This window comes from Camelus bactrianus, chromosome 10 (genome assembly GCF_048773025.1).
Source record: "Camelus bactrianus isolate YW-2024 breed Bactrian camel chromosome 10, ASM4877302v1, whole genome shotgun sequence".
NCBI classification, from domain to species: domain Eukaryota; kingdom Metazoa; phylum Chordata; class Mammalia; order Artiodactyla; family Camelidae; genus Camelus; species Camelus bactrianus.
The window spans coordinates 14419114-14445463 of NC_133548.1; the positions used below are offsets into that span (position 1 = coordinate 14419114).

The 26350-nt window shown below is 52.9% G+C and overlaps 3 protein-coding genes across 11 annotated transcripts in view; 2 read left to right on the forward strand and 1 right to left on the reverse strand.

Annotated features, from left to right (window-relative positions):
* Positions 1-7409: 7409 nt before the first annotated feature.
* On the forward strand, positions 7410-15341 carry PACSIN3 (protein kinase C and casein kinase substrate in neurons 3). Of its 4 annotated transcripts, none has more exons than XM_074372084.1 (11): positions 7410-7634; positions 10595-10667; positions 10916-11005; positions 11158-11314; positions 12070-12305; positions 12423-12578; positions 13147-13322; positions 13447-13567; positions 13741-13877; positions 14284-14405; positions 14792-15341. In XM_074372084.1, the coding sequence occupies exons 3-11, from the start codon at positions 10952-10954 to the stop codon at positions 14905-14907; spliced, it is 1275 nt and encodes a 424-aa protein (XP_074228185.1). In that variant the 5' UTR covers positions 7410-7634; positions 10595-10667; positions 10916-10951; the 3' UTR covers positions 14908-15341. The 4 variants fall into 4 exon arrangements, with proteins under 4 accessions (XP_074228185.1, XP_074228187.1, XP_074228186.1 ...); XM_074372086.1 differs by lacking the exon at positions 7410-7634 and adding an exon at positions 7674-7803; XM_074372085.1 differs by lacking the exon at positions 7410-7634 and adding an exon at positions 7860-8314.
* Positions 15342-15491: 150 nt separating this feature from the next.
* On the forward strand, positions 15492-26306 carry ARFGAP2 (ARF GTPase activating protein 2). 6 transcript variants are annotated; one of them, XR_012509598.1, is made up of 18 exons: positions 15492-16092; positions 16263-16381; positions 16944-17016; positions 17516-17647; positions 17735-17815; positions 18654-18735; positions 19024-19080; positions 19751-19792; positions 20157-20209; positions 20657-20793; positions 20895-21026; positions 22765-22893; positions 22973-23107; positions 24002-24128; positions 24285-24378; positions 24478-24596; positions 25079-25214; positions 25783-26306. XR_012509598.1 is itself a non-coding variant. In XM_074372074.1 (18 exons), the coding sequence occupies exons 1-17, from the start codon at positions 16021-16023 to the stop codon at positions 24580-24582; spliced, it is 1623 nt and encodes a 540-aa protein (XP_074228175.1). In that variant the 5' UTR covers positions 15492-16020; the 3' UTR covers positions 24583-24596; positions 25079-26306. The 6 variants fall into 6 exon arrangements, 5 of the variants coding, with proteins under 5 accessions (XP_074228175.1, XP_010962889.1, XP_074228176.1 ...); XM_074372074.1 differs by adding an exon at positions 23818-23870 and having other exon boundaries at positions 25079-26306; XM_010964587.3 differs by having other exon boundaries at positions 25079-26306.
* CSTPP1 (centriolar satellite-associated tubulin polyglutamylase complex regulator 1) overlaps positions 22265-26350 on the reverse strand; it is a 173918-nt gene continuing 169832 nt past the window's right edge. The window contains exon 9 of the mRNA XM_074372092.1: positions 22265-22345. Coding sequence (XP_074228193.1) covers positions 22321-22345 — 25 coding nt within the window. The 3' untranslated portion in view covers positions 22265-22320. The remainder of the gene's footprint in view (positions 22346-26350) is intronic.

Here is a 26350-nt window from a genome sequence, read left to right on the forward strand (position 1 = left end):
AAAATGGATGAAGAAAGACTCTGAAAGTCAGCCTGCTTTTTAAGCTCAAGAAGCATTGTACTAGATTTCCAAGGCTGACAGCTGTGGGCTCCTCTAGCCTTGGGTGGGGGGTTGAATGGTGGTCCTTGAAAAGATATATCCACATCTAATCCCCAGAACCTGTGAATGATACCTTACTTAGAAAAAGGGTCTTTGCAGATATAGTTCAGGATTTGAAAATGAGATCATCCTGGATTATCCAATTAGATTGTAAATCCAGTGACCAATATTCTTATAAGAGTAGGGCAGAGAGAGATAAGACACAGACACAGAGAAGATGATGTGAAGACAGAGGCAGAGATTGGATGTTACGGCTGTCAACCAAGGGACGCCAAAGATGCCACCAGATTGCTAGCAGCCACCAGAAGCTAGAAGGGGAAAGAAGGTTCTCCCTGAGAGCCTGAGGAGGGAGTGTGGCCCTGCCAACACTTTGGTTTTGGATTTCTGGCCTCCAGAACTGTAAGAGAAGGTATTTCTGTTGTTTTAAGCCACCAGTTTGTTGTAATTTGTTACGGAAGCCCCAGGAGGCTAATATACCCAGTCTCTGCCTCGGATGCTGTGGTTTAGACATTCAAGGTAAAAATAGGTGGCCATTGTGGACGTGATTTCAGACACATTCCTATTGTTGTTGAGAACTCGAATTTTCTGAGCTGTGCCATACTCGGGACGTCACCAGCCATTGTCAAAGCAGTGTCTGCTGGCAGATGGCAGCTGCAACCTTAGGACTTCAAGGTCCCTGAACTAGTGTTTTGTTGTTGTTGTTGTTGTTTTGTTTTGTTTTTTTGTACTCTTATACTAAAAGCTTCTGATCTGAAATGCAGAAATATACTTTATAAGTAATTCTATGCAAAATTATAGTCAAAACTAGTGTAGAAAACATGCGACTTTAAAAAGCATTAAAATAAGTTATCCGTATGTTGAATCAATAGTTTCATTTTAACTGCAAACTTAATTTCTTAGAACACCATTTGGGCAGGTTTCTGTATACGTGTATATACTACAAAAACTCCTTATTTATGCTGTTCTTATCTCAGTTGTTACAGTCATAGATTTATATTGACATCTGGCTAAAAGCAAATTGTTGTATCACCAAGTGGGAAAATTACTCACTGGTGTTGGTGAGCCCTCCAATCCCACTTCCTAGCTGTGTCCTAGAGCACATTTTAGTGTCTCTTTCCTCCTTTGTAAACTGGGGAGAATAAGTCTAACTGGACAGGGTTCTTTCTAGGCTGAAGTGACCAAGTGCTGAGTAGAATGCCTGCTATTCTGTTACTGGCTCAGGTCCTTGGACTCTTTAATCAATAGAAATTGATAAGGGACTGGACAGGGAATTCAGGCAAGGCTTTAATGGCACTTGTGCTGCAGCAGAAGGGAGAAAAACAAGTTCCCTGGTGCTCTCCAAGGAGGGTAGGCTGGTTCCTTAAATGAGGTGAGGTTAGGGGCAGATCGTGGGTTGGGCCAGAGGGATGGCTTAGGTCGTCTGTCCACACCCTTGGTGCTGCTTTGTGCAGAGATCATGCACAGTACCCTGCTTTTACTCCCTCAGAATTGGCAGTTGGTTTGTGGCCTTTTTGTATCTTACTGTTCATAACCACCGTGACTACACATGCATGCAGTTATTTTCAGTCCCTTATAGTTTCTTTGTATTCTGTTGCTCGAGTTGATGAGGAGATGTTTGTCCTGGTGCAAGTGCAAGCACTCCAGTAAAGGGCCCCAGGTCTCAGGTCCCAGCCTATCTCAATTCCATGGACGCTCCATACACCTGCACTCCCATGCTCCCCCTCCACCACCTCGGCCCAGCTCACCTCAGGCACAGAGTTCCTGTTCTGAGGTTGAGTTGCATGGTTTCTCTACTCTCTCCCAGGTCTCGGGCTCATCAGTGAGGTCCAGAATAGTGCCTGGCCCTGCCTTCTTGACACCTCCACTTGGCCCTCACTTCAACATCTCAAATCTAACACATCCCAAAGTGAAGTCTTGGCCTTCCCCTCTTTTCCTGTCTCTTTCACATTTTCCCCATCCCAGTAAATGACACATCCACGGAGATACTCAAGCCAAAAACCAGGGAGTCATTTTTACTTTGTTTTAATCTATTTTTAGTTTTCAGCTTCTCATTTTGAAATAATTTCAGACTTCCAAAGAGTTGCAAAAAGGTTACAAAGAATTTAAATATACTCTTCCTTAATCCCCCAAATGTTACATCATACATAATGACAATATAAGGATCTAGATGAGGAAATGCACACTAATGTCACTTATTTAATCAACAAACTTTATTTAAATTTTGCCAAGTGTCCCACTAATGTCCTACTCTGGTCCAGAGTCCAATCCAAGGTCATGGGAGGGAGTCATTTTGAAATGTTTCTCCCTGTACCATCCACATTTAACCCATCATCAAGTTCTATTGATTCTCTCCCCCAAATAATTCTTCAGTCCGTGCACTGGGCACCTCCACCACTATCACTGAGAACAAGCCCCTATCATCACACCTGATGACTGCAGCAGCCTCCTCATTCATCTCCCTCTAATGCAGGAATCAGCATAGTTTTTGTGTACAGGGCTTGACAGTAAATATTTTAGGCTTTGCAGGCATGAAATCTCCATCACAACTACTCCACTAGGCCATTGCAGTGCCAAAGCAGCCATAGACAGTTTGTAAGCAAATGAGCATGGCTGTGTGCCCTTAAGACTTTATTGAAAATGTTAATTCAATAAATAATTGAAATGATTGACACCACAACTTGAATTCCTTATAACCTTCATGTATCACAAAGTATTCTTCTTTTGATTCTTTTCAACCACTTAACAATGTAAAAAGCATTCTTAGCTTGTGGGCCATCCAGGCTTACAGTTTGCTGATCTCCTGCTCTAATCTGTTCTTCACACAACGTCCAGAAAGACATTCAGGTCTCTCTTCTGTTTAAATTCTGCACTCGGAATAAAACAAAGCCCACAGTGTCTGGGTGCTGCCTGCTCCTCTTACCCCATCTCTCATCCTGTCACTCTCCATGCCCTACCCACTCTGACCTTCTTTCCCAGGTCAAGTTCTCATTTCAAGGCCTTTGCACATATCAGTCCTCTTACCTGGAATGCTGCCTTCTAGTTTCCCTATTGACCTACCTAACTTCCATTTGTCTTTTGGGTCTTTGGGGCCTTTTTGGGTAGTGATGCTTAAACTTCCCAAGAGAGAATTTCTCTGACCCTCCCCCAGCTGAAATTATGCTCCCCCATTAGTATTCTCTAAGAGCACTATATCTTTCTTTCCCCTTTAAAATACGTATCACGAGGGAGGGAATAGCTCAAGTGGTAGAGTGCATGCTTAGCATATATACGTTCCTGGGTTTAATCCTCAGCACCTCCTCTGAAGATAAATAAACCTTATTACGTTACCGCTCCTCCAAATACATATCACAATTTGAAATTATGTATTCAGGCCTTTTTTTGATTGTAGTGGAAAACTCCACACAGTCAGGGACCATGTCTGCTTTGTTTGCACTGTGGAACAAGCACCCAGCATAGTGTTGGCATAATGAGTCTTCCCTGAAAGTCAGCTAGATTAGTGAATCCTCCGCTAGAACTTCTCTTTCACCAAAAAAGAGACCCCCAGCGGATGCCAGTGAAGGGCCCCCAGTGAACCAGGCGGGCTTCCTGAGCAGAAACCTCGCCTACCAAGCTGAAACATGGACTATGCAACGGTACCTTCCAAAGAATCTGCCCCAGGCAAATTCCTGACCCTGGAAAAGCTTTCTTTATACTCCTGGCTCTGAAACCTGCTACACATTTTCACTCTAATGCCATCCATCTGCTTTTCTTTCTGTGTTCCAACCCAGAAACAGCCTCCCCCACTGAGGTTAAACTTTCTCAATAACTCGGACCAGTTTTTCCACCTGGGGTTGCCTGAGATCTTAAAAACATAGCTGTTGAATCAGAATACTTTACTCAGCTGCCTGTCAGGAATGCTGGGGCAATGTCCAGAGGCCACGGAGAGAAACAGCAAGCCTTCAGAGGAGATAAACCCTGCCTGCAGCCCTCTGCCTGCTCTAATCTATACTCTGAAGGGCTGCCAGAGTTATCTTTTAAAAGGATTAATCTTATCTAGCCCCTTCATTTCACACTTCTCACTGCCTATAGGATAAAGTCCAAACTCCTCAGCCCATCTAGCAAATCTTCACCATTCAGTCCCAAGCCATCTTTCCAGCCTCATCTTCCATAAGCCTCCACCCCATCCTAAACTCAGCATTCTAGATATTCTAGCCTGGAACCGTCCAAAACAGTTGCCACTAGCCACAGGTAGCTGTTTAAAATTAAATTAATTAAAATTCAGTTCCTCAATAACACTAGCCACATTTCAAGTGCTCAATAGCCACATGTGGCTAGTGGCTACCATGTTGGACAGCATAACAATAGAACTTTTCCAGTGCAAAAAATTCTATTTGGACAGCATTGTTTTAGACAATAAGACTCATCACCATTTCCTAAAACAAAACTCTTTAATTATACAATTTATACCTAAGTACATTCTCATTGTTAATTTTCAAACATTACAAAAATCTCCTTTACCAACTGTCTCTAGAGAGAATCACCAAAATCAGTTTGGTGTATATTCTCCGAATATTTTGAGTGCTCTGCACTTTGCTATTTTCATTCAACAGTGTCTTAGAGGTCTTCATATAAGAAGACATCTCTATCCACCCCATGCTTTAGTTGTTGCAGAGTAATCCCTAGCATGAATGAACTTTAGGTTATTCAACCATTGCCCTCTTGATGGACATTTGTTTCCAGTTTTTCCCTTATTGTAAACAATACTCTCTGCAAACATCCTTGTACCTTTTTCTGGACTTGTACACATTTGTCTAGGGTAGATACCAAAAAGTGGAATTGCTGGGTCACCGAGTCATATGCTAACACCTCTGGGGCTTGGCACACCCTGGCACTCCCGCCTAGAATGCCTCTCCACATGACTAATTCCTGCTCATCAAGACGAATCAAGTGTCATCATCTGGTGAAAAGTGGTCTCCTGCTTCTGTTTCTCCATAGTACTTCATGTCCATATTGTATCATTATTGTCCACTTAGGGCTGTGCCTTATTTATCTTTGTATTTTCAACACCCAGCATAGGGCTTAGCATAAAACAAAAATTCAGATGTTTTCTTGACTGGATGAATGAATGAATAAGTAAATAAACAAATGAAGGTACAGTGGTTAGGACATTTCAGAAACTCAAGGTGAGTGAGCCTGAATATTGTGAACTTGGGCTTTAGACCAATCTGCCACTTGGTGCCTCAAGCCAAGCTGTCTCACTGGGTTTCTGTCTATCCAGTCCTCTGACCTCGGGCATCTCATCTTGAACTCTGTTCAAGTAGGGTACCTCACAGTTGGAGCCATTTGAGTGTATGGGGCTCTGGCCCCAGAGCACAGAAATCTGAGCCCTGGGCAGCACTAGCAGGGGGTTGGCTTTCCAAAGTCAGCTCTGTCTCCTTTCACTCTTGAAGCATCTCAGTATGCTCTGGGTTTTGGTTTATTTTTTCTCCCTACAGTACCTTAGGGGCAATTAAGATTAGCGGCAACATTTCTGCTGTCTGCCTCCAGATTTGAACCCAAGGGAAGCCAGATGTTTTCCACTCAGCGTTCCCTTCTCCTTGTGGTCTGATGAACAGCACTGTTTTCTGAGTCTCTCTATGGCTTGGCTGCCCCAGATCCCAGGGCTTGGCTTTCAGCCTTTATTTTTAATAGGGTTTTAATAGGTGGCTCCTGTAATTAATTTCATTCTTGTGTTTTTCACACTTTCTGTCCAGGTGCCTCAAGGCCCCGGGGCACTAGGTGGGATGTTAACTGATTTTGAATAATACAAAACACTATAGCTGTCATTAGATATTACCTCAGCTCCTCTTATTTGCAGTTGTTCTACAATCATTAATTAGCTGGGGCACATGCCTGTTTGGGAGGTCAGCCCAATCACTTGTCATGTTTCATAGAAGTAGAAACAGAGACATGGAGAAAAGGGACTTATCCAAGCCCCAACAGAGAGTGGGTGTTGAAACTTGTTTTTGAAGCTACATCCTGCTGGGTACACACCCTGTGAGTGTCAAGACAAGGATCCCCTACTCAGGTAGGATTGGCTAAAGGAGGCGCGTCTTGGGTGCCCCCACAGGCGGTTTCACCCTCCCACTAGGACTGCGGAGCAAATCAGCCCTCAGCAGCTAAGATTACCACCTGAAATTACCCCCATTCATTCTCTCAGGCCTCTTTTTCATTTTATGAGCGGATTTATCTGCACAAAGAAGGCGTCCGTGACTCCTCCAGGATTTAGAAACAACATAATCTTGCTATTTTTAAAGCTGCCGTTTAAAAATCCGCGCACACGTACTCACACTCCTCGGGGAGTTGGGGTGGGGTGGTTGGGAGTGGGGACCAAGAATACGTGCTAGAGAGTGAACAGTTTGGCTCTTGGCTTCCCAGAGCGCCGCGCCGTCCCCTAGGGGCGCACTCCTGGAGCGCGGGAGGGTCCACAATCCCCAGCAATTTGCGCGGTCTGGACACTCTGAGCGCCCCGGGCTTCGGACTCCGTGTATCTGCGCCCCCTCTTGCCTGCTAGACAGAGGGCACGGCCGCCGGGTCACTAGGCCCAGGAGCGAGAGGGAGGGGCGAGGAGGCCGAGCAGGTGGTGTATTAGGTCAGCCTCGGAACATTCTTGGATCGCTCCAGTGGATATAAATAACTGATGGGCAGGCTCTGAAAAATTCCGGGGTGGGGGGCAAGAGGGTGAGGAAATATTAAGGGTGTGGGGTGGCATCGTGTCGATCTGGAAAAATCTACCAAAGCTGGTGACTGACAAAGGGGGTGGAGGGGCGAAGTGATTTAAGAATGAATCGTGGTACAAAATCTGGGAATCAAAACATGTAAGGGGAGGAGCTCACGCCTTTCTGCCCAAGCCCCATCGCGTGTGTGACCCAGTCCTCAGAATGGGCCCCCAGATTGGCAAGGTGGGCTGTTCATAGAAAGGGCACGACTTTGGAGTTCCCTCCCTGCTCAACTACAGATCTTGTGCAAGCTAGTAAAGGTCTCTGAGCCTCAGTGTCCGCATCTATACAATGGGGATCCTAATGCTTACGAGGCGATGGTTGTGAGCCTCGCCGGAGCTAGCTTCTAAGAAAGCTGTGCTCAGCAAAAAGAGTAAGGCAGTATAGCCCCCAGGCCTCCCTCTCAAGTGAGCCAGTGCGGGCCCGATTCTTTCCCTCTTCCACCGGTTTCTCAGGCTCTGCAGAGGCCGAGGAGTGGCAAAGCCGAAATCTGACTCCCTATAGCGGCGCGGCACCACCCTGGGGATTCCGCCCTGGCGCTTCTCAGGCGGGAGCCGAGACCCCACCGCCCGCGCTGGGGAGCCGCGGGTCGCCGAGATGCGGGTAGCCCCTGCGCCCCCGTCACTGGCCGGTGGGGTTGCGGCCGCGACAGCGAGGAGAGGGCGGGGCCGGGGGCCGGGCTTCCCGGGGGGAGGGCTCGGCGCGCTCCGGGAGGCAGTGGCCCCGGCCCGGGAGCGGCAGGACTTGGGCTGAAGAGTGGCCGGACCCTCACCAGCCGAGGCACCCAGGGAGGAAGTGGTGAGTGCTGCCCACGCGGGGACCGCGGGGAGGCGGCGGCGGGCGCCACGGGTCGAGCCCGCCCTCTCCTCCTCCTGCTCCTGAAGTTTGCAATGAGACCGACTGCTGCCCTGGGAGCCCCCCGGCCACCCCGCTCTGCGGGAGGACGGCAAGAGCTGCGAGGAGCGGAGTGGGTGTCTCATCTGCGGCGCCTCGCGCTCAGCAAGTCCCCAGACCGGCCGGGGGTAGAGGGGCGTCGGGGCTGGCGGGCCACACCATCTCTGGCGGCCCCTCAAAGGCTCCAAACCGCCCTGGGACGTCCTTGCGCCTCAGCAACCCCTAGCTCTCAGCAAAGAGCACCGATTCCTGGGTCACCGTATGGAGTTTACGGCGGTGCCGGTCAGGGCAGGGTGCGCCCCATCCCCTCAGCGGTGACCGGCTGGCCCCACCCCCTTCGAGACCAAGTTCAGCAAGTTTGGCCATGAAGTCCTAGAGTCTCCATGCCTAGGCCTGGCCCTGCCGCTCCGCGTGGGCTCCACCGGCTCCGAGTTGTGCCGCGCCGGGTCCGCAAGAGGGGCGGGTCGAAGGGCGCCGTCCACAAGGGTTGAGACCAGAGACTGGCAGCCCCTGGGCTCCGAGGTTTGGTGTGAGGGCTCTGAGTTTGGAGTGCGTCATCAGAGAGCAGGCACCTCAGGTGGCAGGTCGGGTTTCCAAAAGTGCCCCTTTGTTACGCCCTTCCCTGGCCCTGCCTCCTCCTCTTTCCCCGCACCACCCCTCCCCCAGCCTCCCTGGCCTCTCTGGCTGCTGGTTCTAGCCACTCTTGCTTTAAGTACTCCCCTCTGTGGACCAGCCTACCGTCCTGTCTTATGCCTTCAAATCCCAGGGCTGTAGGCCGACCGGGAGGGGCTGCTGGAAGAAGAGGTCCTTGGGTGCAGCCTGTGACTCAGAACTGAGGATGGGCAGGGCAGGATGGCAGTGCTCCCTCTCAGGGGCATGCCCTCGACTTCTGGAAAGGGTAGGGGTCAGTCTGGGGGGAGTACCTACCGGCCTCAGGTAAGGGAGGGTAAGTTCTTCCTTACCTGAACCCCAGGACTCGGTACCTTGGCTCAGGAATCTGTGAGGAGACCCTGCCAAGCCCCAGTGGACTTGTCCTGGCCCAGTAGGTGCTGGCTCCCTGGGCTGGGAAGGTTCATTATATGCTTTCTGAGCTCTTGCCTCTGGCAGAGTGTGTTCTGGGGACTGATCTGGGTCTCTGCTGGGGTCAGGCGGCCCAGGGTGCTGGCCCTCCTCAGCAGGGGCCAAGGCGCAATGCCCACCCCCACTGCTAGATCCAGCCTGGGCAGTGCGGCCTGGCTGTGCCTGGGGCTTGGGCTTGTGTTTGCTCTGGGAGGCCGAAGGGAGCAGTGCCAGCCCTGCACACACAGCTTGCTCTGTTCTGGGGCCAGAGAGAGGGAACGGGTCGGGGGCAGCTCTCCTGGGAGCCCAGGCACGGAGGCTGGAGCAGGCAGGGGGCCCAGGCCCCTGGATGCCTGACTGGGACAGCTCTGAGTCCCTGGGATTTACAGCTGCAGCTCTGTTTCTCTCCATCTGGTTGGCAAGTCCTTTCTGGGTAAACGGAACAGACTCAAGAGGAAGCAAGGGGAAGTGCTGAGGACCCTGGTGGGGCCAGCTGCTCTGCCCTCTTCTGCTCTGTACCCAGGCCCCTCCATTGTAGACCTGAGCTCTTCCTCCTGTTAGCTGAGGGGTGGAAGCCTGCTCAGGCCAAGCATTCTCGCAGCTGCTATAGCCAGTGGGTTTCCTGGTCTTCAGGTGGATGTCATTTGTTTTCCATTCATCTACTAACTCCTGTGCCTGGAGAGACACAAGCTGGACCCCCAGGAAGTCTCTGTCAATGACTAGGGATGGATCCTGTCCTGTAGTCACAACCCAATGGGATATGTATCCTGATAGAGGGGTCACAAGAGGCTGTGGGAGTAGGGATGGAGGAATGAGCAGGTGACTGGAGAAAATCCCTTGCTCTGAGTTTTGAAGGATGGAAGGGTTCATCAGTTTGGGGAGTAAAGTGATAAAGCCCTGCTTTGAGGGCAACAAGTACACTGTCCTCTGGGGCCTGGTGGTGTCTGGTGGTGTCCCTGGGGCTTGCTCAGAGGAGGAAGTGACTTCCTTCTAGGGGCTTGAATCAGTGCTGAGGAAAGCTGAGACCCTGCCCAGAGACAGGAGGGGAGTGGCTGCATGCCACCATGTCTTGTAGCCCCCGGGAGTGTTGGCTGTGGGGCTGGAATCTGCCTTGCCCTCCTCCGCAGTTCTGGAGCACACTCTCATAACTGGCTGATTACCTGTCTGTCTCCCCCTGCTGCCCCAGACTCTGGGTTTTTTGAGGGTGGGGCTGAGTTACTCATTATCCATGGAGCCCTCTGGGACCTCAGTGGATGCTGTGGAGCAGGATGAGTGTCCTTTGTGACTGTAGGGCCCCCTCACATTTCTTGTTTGTTGCCTGTTTGAGTCTTACACCAACCCTGGCACCGAAGCAGACCAGGAGGCAGAATTTCTATCTTAGGAGGGAGCTGTGGCCCCCAAGGAGAGGACAGTAAAATGCACGTGTTCAAGCTTCATGGCCAAGATAAGACTCAGGCCTCCTGGCTCCCAGTCTGCTCTTCCCAGCACAAGGAGCTCCTGGGGTGTGGCTGGGCACCCGCTGACCTGGCCTGGTCTGGTAAAGGGTCGCCTTGTCGTTCACAGAGAGGCCACAGGCCCTGGCTTGGGCAGGCATCCTCTTCTCTCATCTGCGGTCAGGGCAGTGGGGCCCTCTGCCTACTACCCACCCCCGTCTGCCATGTAATCCCTGACTGGACCGTGTGACCCGCCTGGCATTCTCCTGGCTGGAATCTGGCGCTTCTGACAGCAGTTGCTATATCGGGGGAGCTGGGCACCACCCTGGACGCTGTCAGCCCCACCCTTACCCCCTGCTTTGCTCTTGTTAGCTTCAAGGCAGAATCACAGTGGCAGCTTTGAGAGTTGGACACCCAGGTCCCTGAAGTGATCTCTAGGCCCCAGGTATGTGGAGTGAGGTGGTGGGGAGGGTAGACCCAGGGCAAGAGGATGAGCTTTGAAACTGCCATCGTTGCCCCCACCTGGGACCCTCCTGGGGACTTCCAGACCCCTGCCTGCTAAGTCCTAGCTCTGAGCAGTTTCTTGGGTGGTGGGAATGGCAGTGGGGGCAAAGCCTAGGGGAAGGAGAGGGTCTTTTCCTATCTCTAAAAGTGTGTGTCTGGCTACTCTGCTTACCCATCTGCCCTCTATAGCCCTAATCCGCCACCATTCCGTGCTGCGGGGACACCATGGCTCCAGAGGAAGATGCTGGAGGGGAGGCCCTGGAGGGCAGTTTCTGGGAGGTGAGTGGCTGGGTCCCAGGTTTGGGGATGGCACTGAAATGCCCACCCCTCTTTGGGCCCAGCCACCTGTCCAGGGGAGGAGCCTAGCTGTCAGCCCCAGCCCTGGAGAGGGCTTCTCTCTGGTGACATCACCCTTCTTATGTTTCCCCCAGGCCGGCAACTACCGGAGGACAGTGCAGCGGGTGGAGGATGGGCATCGGCTGTGTGGGGACCTGGTCAGCTGCTTCCAGGAGCGCGCCCGCATCGAGAAGGCCTATGCCCAGCAGCTGGCTGACTGGGCCCGCAAGTGGAGGGGCGCAGTGGAGAAGGGTGAGCCAGTACTCGGGCCTCACTGGGAGCAGAGGGCCGCCAAGGGTGGGGCGACCAGGCAAGATAGCTTCTTTTTGCACCTCCTGTGGAAAGTTTGAGGCTTCCACATCTGTTTTCCCTTTAAAGAGGGAGGATCCTTCTGGTTATTCTTAAGGTTGTGCTGTTAGAGTTTGCAAAGTATCGTCATGAGTTATTTTGCAATTTCTAACAACCTAATGATGGAGATGGTTCTGTTCTACCCACTTTCTAGAGGAGAATGTGGCAGTTCAGAGAGGCTAAGTGACTTGCCTGAAGTCACACAGCTAAGAAGAGCTAAAGCTTAAGCCCAGGCCTTCTGACTTGGGAGCTTGGGATCTTTCCTAACAAGCTTCCTTCCTCTGGGACAGACATTAGTTCCTCCCCTGGGGCAATAGAGTGTAGTGCTTTATACCACAGACCTGGGTTTGAATCTCATCTCCACTTGTAGCTCTAATGCTTTGAGCAATTAACTTCACTTCTCTGGGCCCCTGCTTTTTTTGCTTTTTAAATATTGTTCCTTACACCGTCTTCACAGTGGTGGTTGAGGCAAGGATTTGGTGAAATCTCGTTATGTCCAGGCACAGAGGACGTATTCAGTAAGCAGCCCCTGACTTCGTTGTTGTTCATCTTTGCATTCCCACTCTGTGCCTATCACCCAGAGAAGCACCTGAAGAGAGGGGGTGGGCTCATTGCAAGTGGCATCCTGGGTCCAGCCCCAGCCCTACTCCTCCCCGCAGGCCCCCAGTATGGCACACTGGAGAAGGCCTGGCACGCCTTCTTCACGGCGGCCGAGCGACTGAGCTCACTGCACCTGGAGGTGCGGGAGAAGCTGCAGGGGCAGGACAGCGAGCGGGTGCGTGCCTGGCAGCGGGGGGCCTTCCACCGGCCTGTGCTGGGTGGCTTCCGAGAGAGCCGGTCTGCCGAGGACGGTTTCCGGAAGGCCCAGAAGCCCTGGCTAAAGAGGCTGAAGGAGGTGAGCCTGGGAGGGATGGGCAGCAGAGGCCTGACTTTCTGGGGTCGGCCCTGGCCTAGAGGGGGTCAGGGCATGGCATGCAGGGTCCTGAGTGGTCCCTCTGTGTGTGTGTGCCAGGTTGAAGCTTCCAAGAAGAACTACCATGCAGCCCGGAAGGAGGAGAAGACAGCGCAGACTCGGGAGAGCCACGCGAAGGCAGACAGTGCTGTCTCCCAGGAGCAGCTGCGGAAGCTGCAGGAGCGGGTGGAACGCTGCTCCAAGGAGGCCGAGAAGGTACTGGCTGCGGGATGGGGCCAGCCTGGGTCAGGGCTTCCTGAGTGTCTTTTCCAGTGCCCAGCACTCTTACTGCTCTAACCCTCACCTGCCAACTTCTCTCCAGGTTATCATTTCAAGGAGGAGCCTGAGAAAGATGATGATTTTCTCAGGAACGGTGCGGTTTCAGGCCCTGGGATAATTTTAGTAGTTGAAGAGACCTTTCTAGCTCCTTTCCGTTCACAATGTCCCACCTGGGACAAGCTCTCAAGTGGTCTGCTCTGCAAGAGTGCCCTTCCTCCAGCTCTACATATCCAGATCCTCCCTGTCCTCTCAGTGCTTCTCAGTGTCCACCTCCTTCTGGAAGCCTTCTCTGATTTCTCCCACTGCTCTCCATAGGTTGACCTCCGCTCACTGTCCACCTGAATGGCACCTCCCTTCTAAGGCTCCTGGGGTCCTAGAGGGCAGGAGACAGTTTTGGGACCCTGGTGCCTAGCCCAGGGTCTAGCCTACACCAGGTGCTTAGTAAATACAGAGTCCTGAGCGGAGAAGGTCTGGTCCTCACCAGACCCCCTCCTCTCCCACCCAGATGAAAACCCAGTATGAGCAAACACTGGCAGAGCTGCATCACTACACCCCACGCTACATGGAGGACATGGAGCAGGCCTTTGAGACCTGCCAGGCTGCCGAGCGCCAGCGGCTTCTCTTCTTTAAGGATATGCTGCTTACCCTACACCAGCACCTCGACCTCTCCAGCAGTGAGAGGTACGACCTGTGGGGTGGGCGTGGAGATCTGGGGTGATGTTGGGTCTCATCCATTGCCTCTCTGGGCTCTGGCTGGGCTGAGATTCCAGAGGCCCAGATCCTGAGGGTCGTACCTGGGACACAGGTTCCAAGAACTCCACCGAGACCTGCATAAGGGCATCGAGGCAGCCAGTGATGAAGAGGATCTGCGCTGGTGGCGCAGCACCCACGGGCCAGGCATGGCTATGAACTGGCCACAGTTTGAGGTACGTGTCCCAGGAAGGCTGGGGCTGGGAGGTGGGGTGGGCTCGCAATGTGCTTAGCCTGGACCTCACGAGGGAGGCTAGAGCTTGATATGAAAGAGGTGAAGGTGGTCTGGATGGCCCTGGCTGCCACCACAGCCTGCAGCCCAGTCTGACCCTGGGCACTGTTCCTGCAGGAGTGGTCCTTGGACACACAGAGGACAATCAGCCGGAAGGAGAAGGGTGGCCGGAGCCCTGATGAGGTTACTCTGACCAGCATCATGCCCACAAGAGATGGCGCTGCACCCCTACCCCAGACCTCTGGGTCCCCAGGGTGAGAGCTGGGATCCTGGCTGTGGGAAGGAAACAGCTCTGCCCCCTGCCCTGCCCGCTCTTCCTCTGACTCCATCTTTTCACTCCCTTCACACCTGAAATGGGTTGAAAATTGGTGCCAGGGACCTTAGGACCTACTTACGAGGTGTAATGATGCCAGTTTTAACGGTGGTTGAGATGTGCCACGCATTTCCCATGCTCCCCCTCATCTGCTGCTCACATCAGCTCTGTGAGGCAGGAAGAGCCCCTGAGATCACAGGCATGCATGGCAGAAGTTAGATGAGAATCTTGCAAGTTTTTCCCACCTGCCTCTCCCAGGGTTCCTCTGGGAGGGGGGTGAGTCCTAGGCCTTCTCGCTCAAAGTGTTCCCTGTGCCTTGAGCCTGCCCCTTGTCCTCCTCTCTCCAGCGGCGGGCAGGATGAGGAGTGGTCGGATGAGGAGAGTTCCCGGAAGGCTGCCACTGGGGTGCGGGTGCGGGCACTCTATGACTACGCGGGCCAGGAAGCTGATGAGCTGAGCTTCCGAGCAGGTACCCTGGACCCCTTTTCTGGTTCTTTCTAAACTTCAGCCTCTCCGCCCCTCTCCCCCACACCTTTACTAGCCTGGGCAGGAGTGTGGAAAAGGGAAGTCAGACACACTTCTCAAGGGCCAGTTCTCTGACACTAAAGGCTGCTCTGGGTCCAGCCCTGAGGAATCAGAGTGTCTGCTCAGAGCCCTTACCTGCCTCTGAAAGTCACCCAGGAAACTCACTGCTGCATTCAGGGTCAGGGGTTGACTTTGATTTCCCTCTGCCTGAGCCAGGTCTCTTCTAGCTGGGTTCTCCTACTGCACCCCACCCCCACTCAGTCCTTGACCCAGTTGCAGGGTTGGGGCTGGGCCAGGACAATTGCCAGTGACCAGTCCCCCTTCCCGCAGGGGAGGAGCTGTTGAAGATGAGCGAGGAGGATGAGCAGGGCTGGTGCCAGGGCCAGCTGCAGAGTGGCCGGATTGGCCTGTACCCTGCCAACTACGTGGAGTGTGTGGGGGCCTGACCTGTCCTGACAGCCCTTCTACAACGTTTCTCCAACCTGAGTCAGAGCCCAGCTTCTTCTGGACAGCCGGACCTAAGGGCTCTGGACCATCCTGCCACTGCTGCCTCTCTGGCCCTTGAGGAGGGAGAAAGTCCTGGGACCCAGGGAGGGGAGGGGCCTGTGTCTAGGAAGGGACTGGTAGGGAAGGGCCAACTGAGTCTAGGCTGAGGGGAAGATGGAGCGGTCAGGATGTGACAGAAAGGCTCAGTGGTGCCTAGGCCTTCCTAGGTGTCCTCCAGTCTCCCCAGGAGCTGTGGACCCAGGTCCTGGTCTCTGTGTTTCGGGGTTCCTGGGGTGGGCTTGGGATGAGTGTAGTTCTGGGTTAGCAGCTCTGTTTTGTGGCTTGTTCTAGTGTGTATTAAACTTGGGGGGGGGGGAAACCCCAAACACTCTCAGGCTTGCGTGCAACTTTTTTGCTACTCCACCCTTGCCAGGCAGCCGACGGCATCTGGAGAGAGGCACTGAGGGGAGGTCCGTGGGCCTGGAGTATACTATGGGGGCGGGGGTTGGGCAAAAGTTTGCTAGCTTAGTATCTGCTCTGGAAGGGACTCAAGATCAGCCTTGATGTGGAACGACCAAGCCTGGAGGCTGGGTGCTGAGTTCTGAGTGGGGCTGGAGCTCAGCCAGTTTACCTTCCCGTTCAGACCGGCGGGACCACGAGTGCTCGGTAGGACTGTTAATCATTACTCATTTCGAGAACTCGCTCAAGAAGAGGACGGCTCCGTGGCCCCGTAACCCACGTCTCTGGGAGGTGGCTCCACCTTCTGGGGGTGGCTGGGCGTGTGGGTGGCTCTGTGGCGAGGTTTGGGCCGGCGGTCTAGCCGTCGCCCCGCCCCGGCTGCCGATTGGCCCGGGCGCGGCGCGGCGAGCAGTCGGGAGACCGCGGTGGAGCCGGGGGCTGTGACGTTTCGGCGCCTGCTCCGCCAGCCGCTCATTGGTCTAGATCGGGACAAATCACCCCACCCCTGGGCGGGCCGGCCCCCGCTGAGGCCCGCCCAGTGACCTCCCTTCCCGGCCGCGGATTGGCCCGTGACGGGACCCGTCGGTCGCGCTGGTGTCTGGGAAGGAGAGAAAATGGCGGCCGAGCCGAGCAAGACAGAGATCCAGACTCTTTTTAAGAGGCTTCGCGCAATTCCGACCAATAAGGTGCGTGAGCCGGGGGCGCGCGGGGCCCAGCTCTGGCCGAGAGGGACTCTCGCGGCTCTCCTGGGGCCTGAGTGAGGGAGAGGAGCGGGCGTGGGCTGTCTTCCTGGAGTGTCAGCGCCCGGCCTCGACTCGGGGCCCCTGACCGTTCGCCCATCGCCTTTTCCCCTCAGGCCTGCTTCGACTGTGGCGCCAAGAATCCGAGCTGGGCCAGCATCACGTACGGTGTTTTCTTGTGCATTGACTGCTCCGGGGTGCACCGCTCCCTGGGCGTCCATCTCAGCTTCATCAGGTGGGGTCTCCTTGCGGCCGCTGTGCTCCTACCCGGCCGGCCAGGACTGTGCTCAGGAGGGGAGAGTGGCTGCTGGACTTGGACGGCCCTGAGTTCGGTGTTCCAAACCTCTCACGGGAGGGAACCGCCAGTGTGGGCGCCTTGCCACACCGGCGGTCCGTCTCCGCGTCTGGGTCAAACTCCTTTCATCCCTGGTGGTCACACTTGACACTCCGAACGTTAGTTTCGGGGAAAAGTTACCGGCGTCGATCTTGTTGCTGATGCGCGGATCGAGTACATCTGGAGCGAGACTGTGGCGGTCCTTCAGGGGAAGGCCGAGTCCAAGCTTGAGTGCCTGAGAATTCGACCTCCTTTCGCGTCTGGAAAATAATTAGTAGCCTTTTGATTAGATGAATGAAGAGCAAAGCTTTCACGGACGGGGCAGAGTGGAGGAAACAGGGTGGTGGCTGATGAATATTTCCTGGGCACCTACTGCAGCCCGAGGCCAAATGACAGGCGTGGGTCTGCCAGGGAAGCGTCCCCTGGTACCTGCTGGTAGGTAACACACAGCCCTTGCACACAGGTCCACAGAGTTGGATTCCAACTGGAACTGGTTCCAGCTGAGGTGTATGCAGGTCGGCGGGAATGCCAATGCGGTAAAGCTCCTTACCATCCTCCCGCCCCCTTTCTTCTGTCTGGGTACTGACGTTATAGTGATTTTTTGGAGGCCCTCTCAGTTTCTCTGTTTAGGGGATTCTCTCATCTATGGCAACACCGTACACTCTTTTCTACACTTGGAAATTGGTCACTGTTCTTCTCAAAGGGGCTTTGGACTCAAACTAAACTAGACAGACATTCTTGGGGAAAGCCAAGGGAGTTGGGGCCTCCACAGTCATCCAGGTCTTGTGGTCCTGGATGAAGGAGGGGCAGAGTGGGACCGGCATGCTGTCCTTAGGCAAGGTTGAGTGAGGGCTGCGCTTCAGTCATTCATCTCAGAGGATGGGAGGCTGTGTTTTTTGCAGGAGTTTCTGAGGAACTTCATGAAAAACTGGTGTCAGTAGAATGTATCATTCTGTATAACCGTGCTGTTAGAAGGGAGTGCCTCTTTTGCTCTGGGGAGCATCACCTGTAGCACATTCTCTCTTTGGTCTCTAGACAGCTTTCTTCCGCCAACATGGATGCACAGCCAATGATGCCAACACCAAATATAATAGCCGAGCTGCCCAGATGTACCGGGAAAAGATCCGGCAGCTGGGGAGTGCGGCCCTGGCTAGGCATGGCACTGATGTAAGTTCCTGTTCCCTGGGACTGGGGTCATGGGGTGAGTGGGAATATTCAGAACCTTGTGATTCATCGGTGTCTTCTCCTTTCCAGCTTTGGATAGACAACATGAGTAGTGCTCCCAGTCACTCCCCAGAGAAGAAGGACTCTGATTTCTTCTCAGAACACACTCAAGTGAGTGCCCACAAGGAATGTTTCCCACAATTGTTCCTGACAGGTGGTTTACTTACTAAGGCCAAGGCCCACGATCATGAGCATGATCCACTCCCCTTGGTGTGGTACCTCAGACGGGGAATGTCTGGGACCCACTGCTGGATAGACCCAGGTGTTTCCTCCTCCCATACTGGGGGTGCGGTGTGGTCCTCCTTAGAAACAGACTCCTATAAACTGGGGTGGTAGGGAGGAGGAGGAGAAGCTTCTTAAAGCCTCAAGAGTTATCAGGAGCCCCAGACAGCTTTTCCTGGATTTTTCAGCTATGAGAAAGGCTCTGTAGTTGGGGACATTGAAAGGATTCCCTCCCTAGCAACCCCTCCCTTGGGAGGAGGTTTCCCCTGTATAGGCACTGGGTGCTGAAGTCAGACTTTCTCTGTTTGAATCCCTGCCCCTCTACTTAGCATTTCTAGAGTGGTAGCTAAGGCACCTAATGAGTCAAAACTTAAGTTTCTAAGATGGAGAACATATCTATCTCATAGGGTTTGTTGTAATATTTAAATGTATTTCTTTGTGAAAAGCCCTTAGACTTGTGCCTGGCACATGGTGAGTGCCCAGTGGTTGTTGGTTGTTATTAAATTAGGGGAATGGGTTCTGGCTCTTAAGTAAATAGTGGAGGGGTGGGAGTGGCTGCTAGTTTCTTGCTTGTTTCTTCCATGGTGAATAGCAACTATAATTTTACTTGCTAACCTCCAGTCTCCTTTCCTTGTGGCTTGGAGTGGGGCCTTGTACCCACAAGATACTTGGTGCTCCTTGTCAGCAGGGATGACTCATCAAGGTTTCTCCTATCTGGCCTTTTCAGCCCCCTGCCTGGAATGCACCAGCCACTGATCCATCAGAGACCCAGCAGCCAGCCCTGTCTGCAGAAAGCAGTGGCCTGGCACGTGAGTTCAGCCCAGATTCCAACCATGTGTCCTGGTCCTAGCAAAGGACTCAGTGGCTAGGGATGGGACACCTGGCCAAGGGAATGGGCATAAGAGGTCTCCTGTATCTCTGGGTGGGCTGGGATTCATTTCAGTCCTTTGGAGGAAGTGGTGGGCATTCCTTCTATCTTTTGGTGGCCTCAGAAAGCTGAGGAAAGCCAGTGCCCCTACTCTTGTCCCATCACTTCCCTTAATGGGAGGTCATAGGAAGCTTTGAGCCTTACACCTAATTCCAGATTGCATCCACAGATCCAGAGCATGGCCCCAACATGGACCTGCTTGGCACCTCACCCAAAGCGACTCTGGGTCAGTATGCCAGCTGGCAGGTGTGGGGTGCCTGGGAGAGGGTAGGCCTCGAGGGTTCGTTTCAGATCTGTTGCTGCCTGGTCATGTGGACTGAGGTCCCAGGAGACCAAGCATCTGATCTCTCTGGAGTGGCGCCTGGGATTAAAGTGGCTGCAGCACTGACCACAAGGACTTTAGAGCAGGCCCATTGCATTGATGAACCTGGGCGGTTGGTGTCCCAGGCCTGGGTTCTGCCTCCAGGTGTGGGGCTGGGTCTGGTTAGCATGAGACTGGACACCAATCCTGGGGGCTGAGGTAGGATTGGCCTGTCTGGTCCGTTTCTTGGGACACGGGAACAGCTCTGAACTGTAAATGGCTGGAAGTGACATTGTCCTTTCTCAGCCAGTCCCTGGCCTTTTAGCTCTTTTCTATTCTTTTCTTAATGTTCTTCAGACTTAGTTCAGGGTGAACAGTCCACTTGCTGCCCTTGTTTGTTCTGTTGACCTTTGGGGGTTGGGGCAGGAAGCCGGCAGAATGACCGTCATACTGACCCCATGAGAAGGCTGGCATGGCCTAGTCTGGAATGAGGCTCTGTAGGGGCCGCTGGGAGTACCTTTGGCTACTGGGCTTGGGAGCTATATGGAGGCTCTGGGGTGGGCACCCTGTAAGTCATAAGTCTGTTTCTCTCCAGAGTCCATGTGTCTGTCACCTAAAGGGACTCTTCCTGCCAGAGGTAACCAACAGCTGCTTGGAGAGCCTGGCCCTCACACCAGTTCTGTGCTCTAGGAGCAAGGGCTAGAGTTTGGCCCCTGCCCGCTGCCTGGCAGTCTTTGTGTTGGGTCAGGGACTTTGTCTCTGGTGCTCGGGTCTGGGTTCCTGTGTCAGTCTGCTGGGAGCCAGCGGCCTCCCCTAACCTGTCTGTCTTGGCTTGGATGTCCTGACTCCGTTGGTTGGAACTGGTGGTGGCAGCTTTGCCTCCCCCTGCGTGAAGCTGTTCTCTGTAGAAGCTCTTGCCAGGAAGCTGCATGATGTGGACTGAGCTTCTGCCTCTGACCTCCCTTTGTCTTCTCTCATGCCTCACTCTCTTTCTCACACAGAACTGAAAACCTCCCTCATTGGCAAGAAGAAGCCAGCAGCAGCTAAGAAAGGGGTAGGTGAGGAGAGGCAGTATGGTAGAGTGGTTAGGAGCTGGAGTCACACCGCCTGGGCTCCCCTCTTGACCCGCCCACTTACTGGCTGTATGACTTCAGCAAAGGTGCTTCACTTCTTGGCACTTTACCTGGGAAAGGGCTGTCAAAATGCCTGTCTCCAAGGGGCTCCTGGGAGGAGTCAGTGAGATTTGTGCACGTAAGTGCTTAGCATATCCCGGTAGTGCTGGCTGTTGTCCTCAGGCCCTGAGGCCTCTGCTGGGGTTGTGTGAGCCACCTCTGCCTGACTTCAGTAGGACTAGTTTTCCCTCTCCACCATGCTGTTGGGGCTCCTATTTTTTACACGAAACTTTAAGAAGGAACCCTTTCCTTGTGGGTGTTTCCATGCCAGGGAGGGGACAGAGGATATCGTGTTTGGCAGAGCTCTCATCACATGATTCTCCTCCCAGCTGGGTGCCAAGAAAGGCCTCGGGGCCCAGAAGGTGAGCAGCCAGAGTTTCAGTGAGATTGAGCGGCAGGCCCAGGTGGCAGAGAAGCTCCGCGAGCAGCAGGCGGCTGATGCCAAGAAGCAGGCCGAAGAGTCCATGTGAGTGTTTGTGAGAGGGGCCCCAGCTAGCGTGGGGTTGGGTGGCCAGGTAGGACAGGTCACCACAGGTGTTGGCCTCTGACATGTCTGTTTCCTCTAAGGGTTGCCTCCATGCGCCTGGCCTACCAGGAGCTCCAGATTGACCGTAAGAAGGAGGAGAAGAAGCTACAGAATCTGGAAGGGAAGAAGCGCGAGCAGGCAGAGAGGCTGGGCATGGGCTTGGTGTCCCGAAGGTGAGCCTCAGCTCTGGGGTGTGGCAGGGAAATGCCATTGTTCTCCTGGGAACCACTGCAGGTTCTTCCCAGCAGTTTGGGCTTCTAGGCTTAGTGTTCCTCTGAGGCTGAATAATGACTTTGCTGATTGTCTTAAAGCACCTGGTACGTGCTTGGCACATAGTAGGCATGTGTTTGCTAAGTATTTGTTGAACAAGTGAAACACAGGATCAATCCAGTAGACTATGGTGGTGTTTTTTAATGAGGGTGCTAACTGCTTTGAATAGCAGGACAGTTCTTTATTTTTCAAGACCTTCTTGAGAATTGCAGGGTTTTTAGCATCTCTAATCCTTGTCCACTAATTGTCATTAGTGCTGCCAGATACCCTAAACACTGCGAAATACCTCCAGACGTGCAATGCTCTTTGCTTGGGTGGTACCCTTCCTGTTTTAGGACCACTGTGTTTGTGTTGCTGTGGTTTCCTTAAACAAAAACAAGGGCTGCAAACCAGTTCTCTTATGCATTTTGTTTGCATTACACTAAGAGTTAATGTCTAGAGATTTCAGTAATGTTAGGTTTTTTTTATCTCTCTTAAAAATCGGAATATCTGGCAGTGCTGAGGGGAGCAATCCTGGCTACAGTGAGCTTGTGCTGAGAGGTGGCTTTCCAGGGGGGCATGAGCTCCGCCAATGGCCTTATTTCCTTAAACACAACAGTCCTGGGCAGGAGGTATTGTTACCCCTTTTTGCAAATGAGAAAATTGAGACTCACAGCAATTAAGCAACTTGCCTGAAGCCCAGAAATCTAATATTTGGTACAACTAGATTTTGAACATAGTACTTTTTGATTTCAAATCAGTATTTGTAGCCATTATGCTCTGCTTCTCTGGAAGAAGATAAAGCTGGGTATTTCTGCTTAATCTCTCAGAACATGTGCCAGTTGGATTTAAGTTATTCCCTTTCAGTCTGTGGGCTACTAGTGTAACCCACAGGTAATCAGGGAAACAAAATTTTAATCCCCAGAGGACTTTAGGTCTCTTCCCCTTCCCTGTTTTGGTCACCGGAATTACTGGATTAAAGGGTATGTTTAAAGTGTTTTTTTGTTTTCTTTTCTGTAGTGCAATAGAATCTTTTATTTAAACTCAGCTTACCCTATTTAAAACCCTCCTGCAAAATATTCACTCCTTGGAGTCCTGACAGCCAGAAGCTGTAGATATTTTTAAATGAATTTATTTAAATGAAATTAATCCTTAAAATGCCTCTGTGGACTTGACACAGGAGGAAAGAGGCATCATGAGTTGGTACTGCTGCCAAATTCAATGCCTCTTCTCTTTGGGAAGCCTTAAAAAAAAAAAGGATGGGATAATTAAGAACTCACCCTTTCATGCCGTTAGACTCATTTCCCTGGTTTGGGGCATTTTTCTTTTTTCCTTTTTGTTTGTATGTGACCATCTTGGTGAATGATATGGCTTATGATGCAGTAAGTTAAGGACAGAAAGCACTATTATTTGATGCATATTATCATTAAAATTAAAACAGGGAAACCTTACTTTGAGAAAACAAAACTATTGTGTTAACTGGTGAGGTGTGCTCTCCAGTACAGCACAGTTCCGAGCACTCCCTGCTGAGTCTCACCCAGCCCTGGGTGCACAGGTAGGGGAAGAAGGCTCTGGGTGGTGCCCAGCAGCTGGGCATCTTCTCATGCGGCAGCTCTGATGCTCACCCCTGCTGTCCTGCCCTGGCTCTGCTTTTTTCTGCAGCTCTGTCTCCCACTCAGTGCTGTCTGAGATGCAGGTGATCGAGCAGGAAACCCCAGTGAGTGCAAAATCCTCCCGCTCGCAGCTGGACTTGTTTGACGATGTTGGTACTTTCGCCTCTGGACCCCCAAAGTAAGGCCAGTGTTGGGGCACAGGCTTGGCCATTGTGTTCCTCATCAAGCTTTTCTGAGCCACTCTACTGTCTCCCTAGGTACAAGGACAACCCCTTTTCCTTGGGGGAAAGTTTTGGTTCTCGCTGGGATACAGATGCTGCCTGGAGTATGGACAGGATGGAGGAGAAGGAGCCAGAAGTGACCATCTCAAGCATCCGGCCCATTTCAGAAAGGTGGAGTCCTCTCAGGCCACACTGTCCAGGAGGACTCTGTGGTGATGGTGGATTCTGTATCTGCACTGTCCTGTATGGTAGCCACTAAGCATATGGCTACTGAGTCTTTAAAAAGTGTCCAGTATCAACTGAGAAGCTGAGTTTTTAATTTAATTTAAATACATTTAAGTAGCCACGTGTGGCTAGTGGTACCAGATTAGAGTGCAGGAATCAGGCTCTGGTTTGAGCCGGGCTTTACTGCCACAGGCCTGAGAGCCTTCTTGAGGCCCATTTCTCTGGCAGTAGGGGCCCATTTTTATGTTTCATTTCAAGGATTATATGTCTTTGGTTCTTGCCCAGTGTTATTTTAAAAAGCATATTCCATGCTAAATCTAGGTAATGCTTAACTGATAAACTATCTGCAAATAATCCAGTTGTGAAATGGGGACATGAGTAATGGCTTCACAGGGCTGCCTTAAGGATTAAGTGTAATGAGACTTATAAAGCACTTAGCCCAGTGTCTGCATGTCAGGGCTTAGGTGGGAGTGACCATACACCTTTTCATCCACACTGGAATGCTTTTGAGAGTAAAAAAACTGGTAACAGTTATGCCAGGAGAGTAGGTATAAATCCAGGCAAACCGAGACATGTGGTCACCCTCATGGTTTGGTGCAGAAGCCTAGCCTGCACCATATTGGAGGTGATAGAAACTCTCTGTGCCTTGGCTTCAGGGTGGAGAAGAGAGGGCCCTCGAGTCCCAGAGCCACAGTCGGAAGGGGCCATGGTGAGCATCCTCAGAAAGCCACTGGTGCTTTTTTTGGCCTCTGGTCGCTATGGGATAGTGACACTACAGTGATACTATTCTCTGATAGTAATGAGAAGAGTCAGAGCTGTTGTCCCACCTCTGCCCCTCAGAGTCACAAACCGGAGGGAAGTGGAAAGCCGGAGCTCAGGCCTCGAGTCAAGTGAAGCACGTCAGAAATTTGCAGGAGCCAAAGCCATCTCATCTGACATGTTCTTTGGGAGGGAGGTGGATACTGAGGTGAGCAGAGTTGTCTACCCTGAGCCTGGAGGCAGCACCTAGAAGCAGAGCTTCTTCCCTACCACTTTGGGCTTTAGCCCCAGGGTGGCGGGGCCAGTATGAGTCCATGGATCACTGGCCCAGGGATCCCCAGGCCTTGCCTTCTCTTCACCACAGTATGAAGCCAGGTCTCGGCTACAGCAGCTCTCAGGCAGCAGTGCCATCAGCTCTTCAGACCTCTTTGGGGACATGGATGGAGCTACTGGAGCAGGTTGGTACCACACGAAGCCTTGAGTAGAGGTGGAGGGTTCTCTGGACTGGGAGGGGCTTCCTGCCAGGCTCAGGGTCACCCCTTCCCTTGCTTTTGTAGGTAGCGTATCTCTGGGGAACGTGCTGCCCACAGCTGACATTGCCCAGTTTAAGCAGGGTGTCAAGTCCATGGCCGGGAAGATGGCTGTGTTGGCCAATGGTGTGATGAATTCTTTGCAGGTGAGGCTGGGGCTGCTTGACCTGGGGTGGGAGGGACCTAAAGCATAGTGCTTAGAAGTTAGCCTTCTCCACCATATCCAGACACTGCTGTAGGGTAGCCTTAGCCGAAGTGAGCACGTTTTCCTTTCCTGGAAGGACAGCGTCCTTCCTTGGAGCTTGGTGCCAGGGTTGGGCCCCTCCCTAAGATGATGCTGTGTTCTACTCCTTTTCCCGCACTCTTGTCATCTGGACTATTTCTCCCGTCCCCGCTTCTGTAGATCAGGCGGGGCTTCCCTCTTGGGATCTGGCCAGACCCCTTTCCTGGGTTACAATACAATAGAAAACAATTACTGCCGTGTTGAGCTTGGTGGCCGAGTACATGGCCCGGCCCTCCCCCAAGTGCCCGAGTCCCATGGGTGGGGTGTGTCGGGGGAAGGTGTGCTCACTGGGTACCTGCCACAGTTTGGAGTCTCTGACTTTGTTTTTTCTTCCCCCATCCCCAGGATCGCTATGGTTCCTACTGATCCAGGCTCCATTGCTCAGGCACGTGGTGGTGACAGCAGCAGAGACCTCATGATCCCCAGGCCAGGGGTGCTCGCCTTGTGGAAGCTGAGGAGGAATTGTGACTTCATACATGTGGTGTGTGAGCGGGGTGGCCTTTGAGGATCTCGGGTGATGGGTCGGCAGTACCAGCCCTGACCTCTTCCTGTAGGTTGAGCCCTTCATTCTCCTCCCCTCGCACCCCCACCCCTGCGTGCTAGATGATTGTTCTTCCAGTCCTGCCCCCAAAGCTGCTGCTCACTTGTCCTGCCACACTGGGAGTGAGGGGTGGGAGTTCCCTCAGGATGGCTTATTCTGGGTCCAGCCCTTCCCCAAGTAGGGAAAGTAAAAAGTATAAGGCTTTTTTTGCCAGCTCTAGGATCCCTCCAGGTCATCTGGGGTTTGGCCTCTGTCCCCTGGAACCAGCGGGAGGTCTAGAGAGAGTTCTGCTGTCGACCAGCCTGCAGGGGAGGGAGGCTCTGGACTTGCTGCTGCTGTTGCTGCTCCAGTGGTCTCTTCCGGGCACCAGGAGAGGGCAGGGGAAGGGAAGGACCTTTGTCTGGGCCTTACTAAGGGCTAGAAATGTTACCTGGTACCTAAAGGTTCATTTGGGATCAGACTGGAGGCCCGAGTGATCTTCTCCTGTCTCACCACCCCTTTTTTACAGTGACCACTTGGAGGGTTACTTCTCCTGGTGTCTCGGGTCCTCCCATACCATCCATTGTGGAGCACAGGACCTTCTGTCCCTTCTTCCCCTGCTTGGTGGCCATGGTGGGTCTCATCTGCCCTGTGCTCTGCTTTGGCATAATGCTGGCCAAGGAAGCAGAGGATGTGAGGGACAGAAGCAGGCTCCTGGGGCTCAGCTTTTTTGTCTGCATCATCGTGGTCTTAGGGGGCCTGGACAGCCCCCCCCACGGAGAGCCTGAGGCGCCTACAGAGCTGCAGGTCTTGCCCCTGGCCGCTGGGCCTGCACTGTGTCATCCTTGGTGCCATCTTTCCCTGCCGTGCCAGCAGCCTGGGCCCAGCCCGCCCCCTTGGGTTGAGGGTGGGCTCCCAAGCAACACAGACCACTGTTCCCACCACCCCCTCCCCCAAAGGGATGTGACTTTCTTTCTGGACTGTTTGTATTGAAACAAAACGGTGTCAAATAAAGCCCCGACAGGGCCCTGGGCCTCTGTTGGTCTGAGTGAAGTAGTGTCCTCTCAGGGTCCTGTCTCCCTGCCCAGTGCAGGCCC

Bases quoted from the DNA above. Each gene is read 5' to 3' on its own strand.
- PACSIN3 (XM_074372084.1), top strand. From the start codon at position 10,952: ATGGCTCCAGAGGAAGATGCTGGAGGGGAGGCCCTGGAGGGCAGTTTC. The intron at 12,306-12,422 runs GTGAGCCTGGGA...TGTGTGTGCCAG, and splicing joins GGCTAAAGAGGCTGAAGGAG to GTTGAAGCTTCCAAGAAGAA. The intron at 12,579-13,146 runs GTACTGGCTGCG...TCTCCCACCCAG, and splicing joins GCTCCAAGGAGGCCGAGAAG to ATGAAAACCCAGTATGAGCA.
- ARFGAP2 (XM_074372074.1), top strand. From the start codon at position 16,021: ATGGCGGCCGAGCCGAGCAAGACAGAGATCCAGACTCTTTTTAAGAGG. The intron at 18,736-19,023 runs GTGAGTTCAGCC...TTGCATCCACAG, and splicing joins AGAAAGCAGTGGCCTGGCAC to ATCCAGAGCATGGCCCCAAC. The intron at 24,379-24,477 runs GTTGGTACCACA...TTGCTTTTGTAG, and splicing joins GGATGGAGCTACTGGAGCAG to GTAGCGTATCTCTGGGGAAC.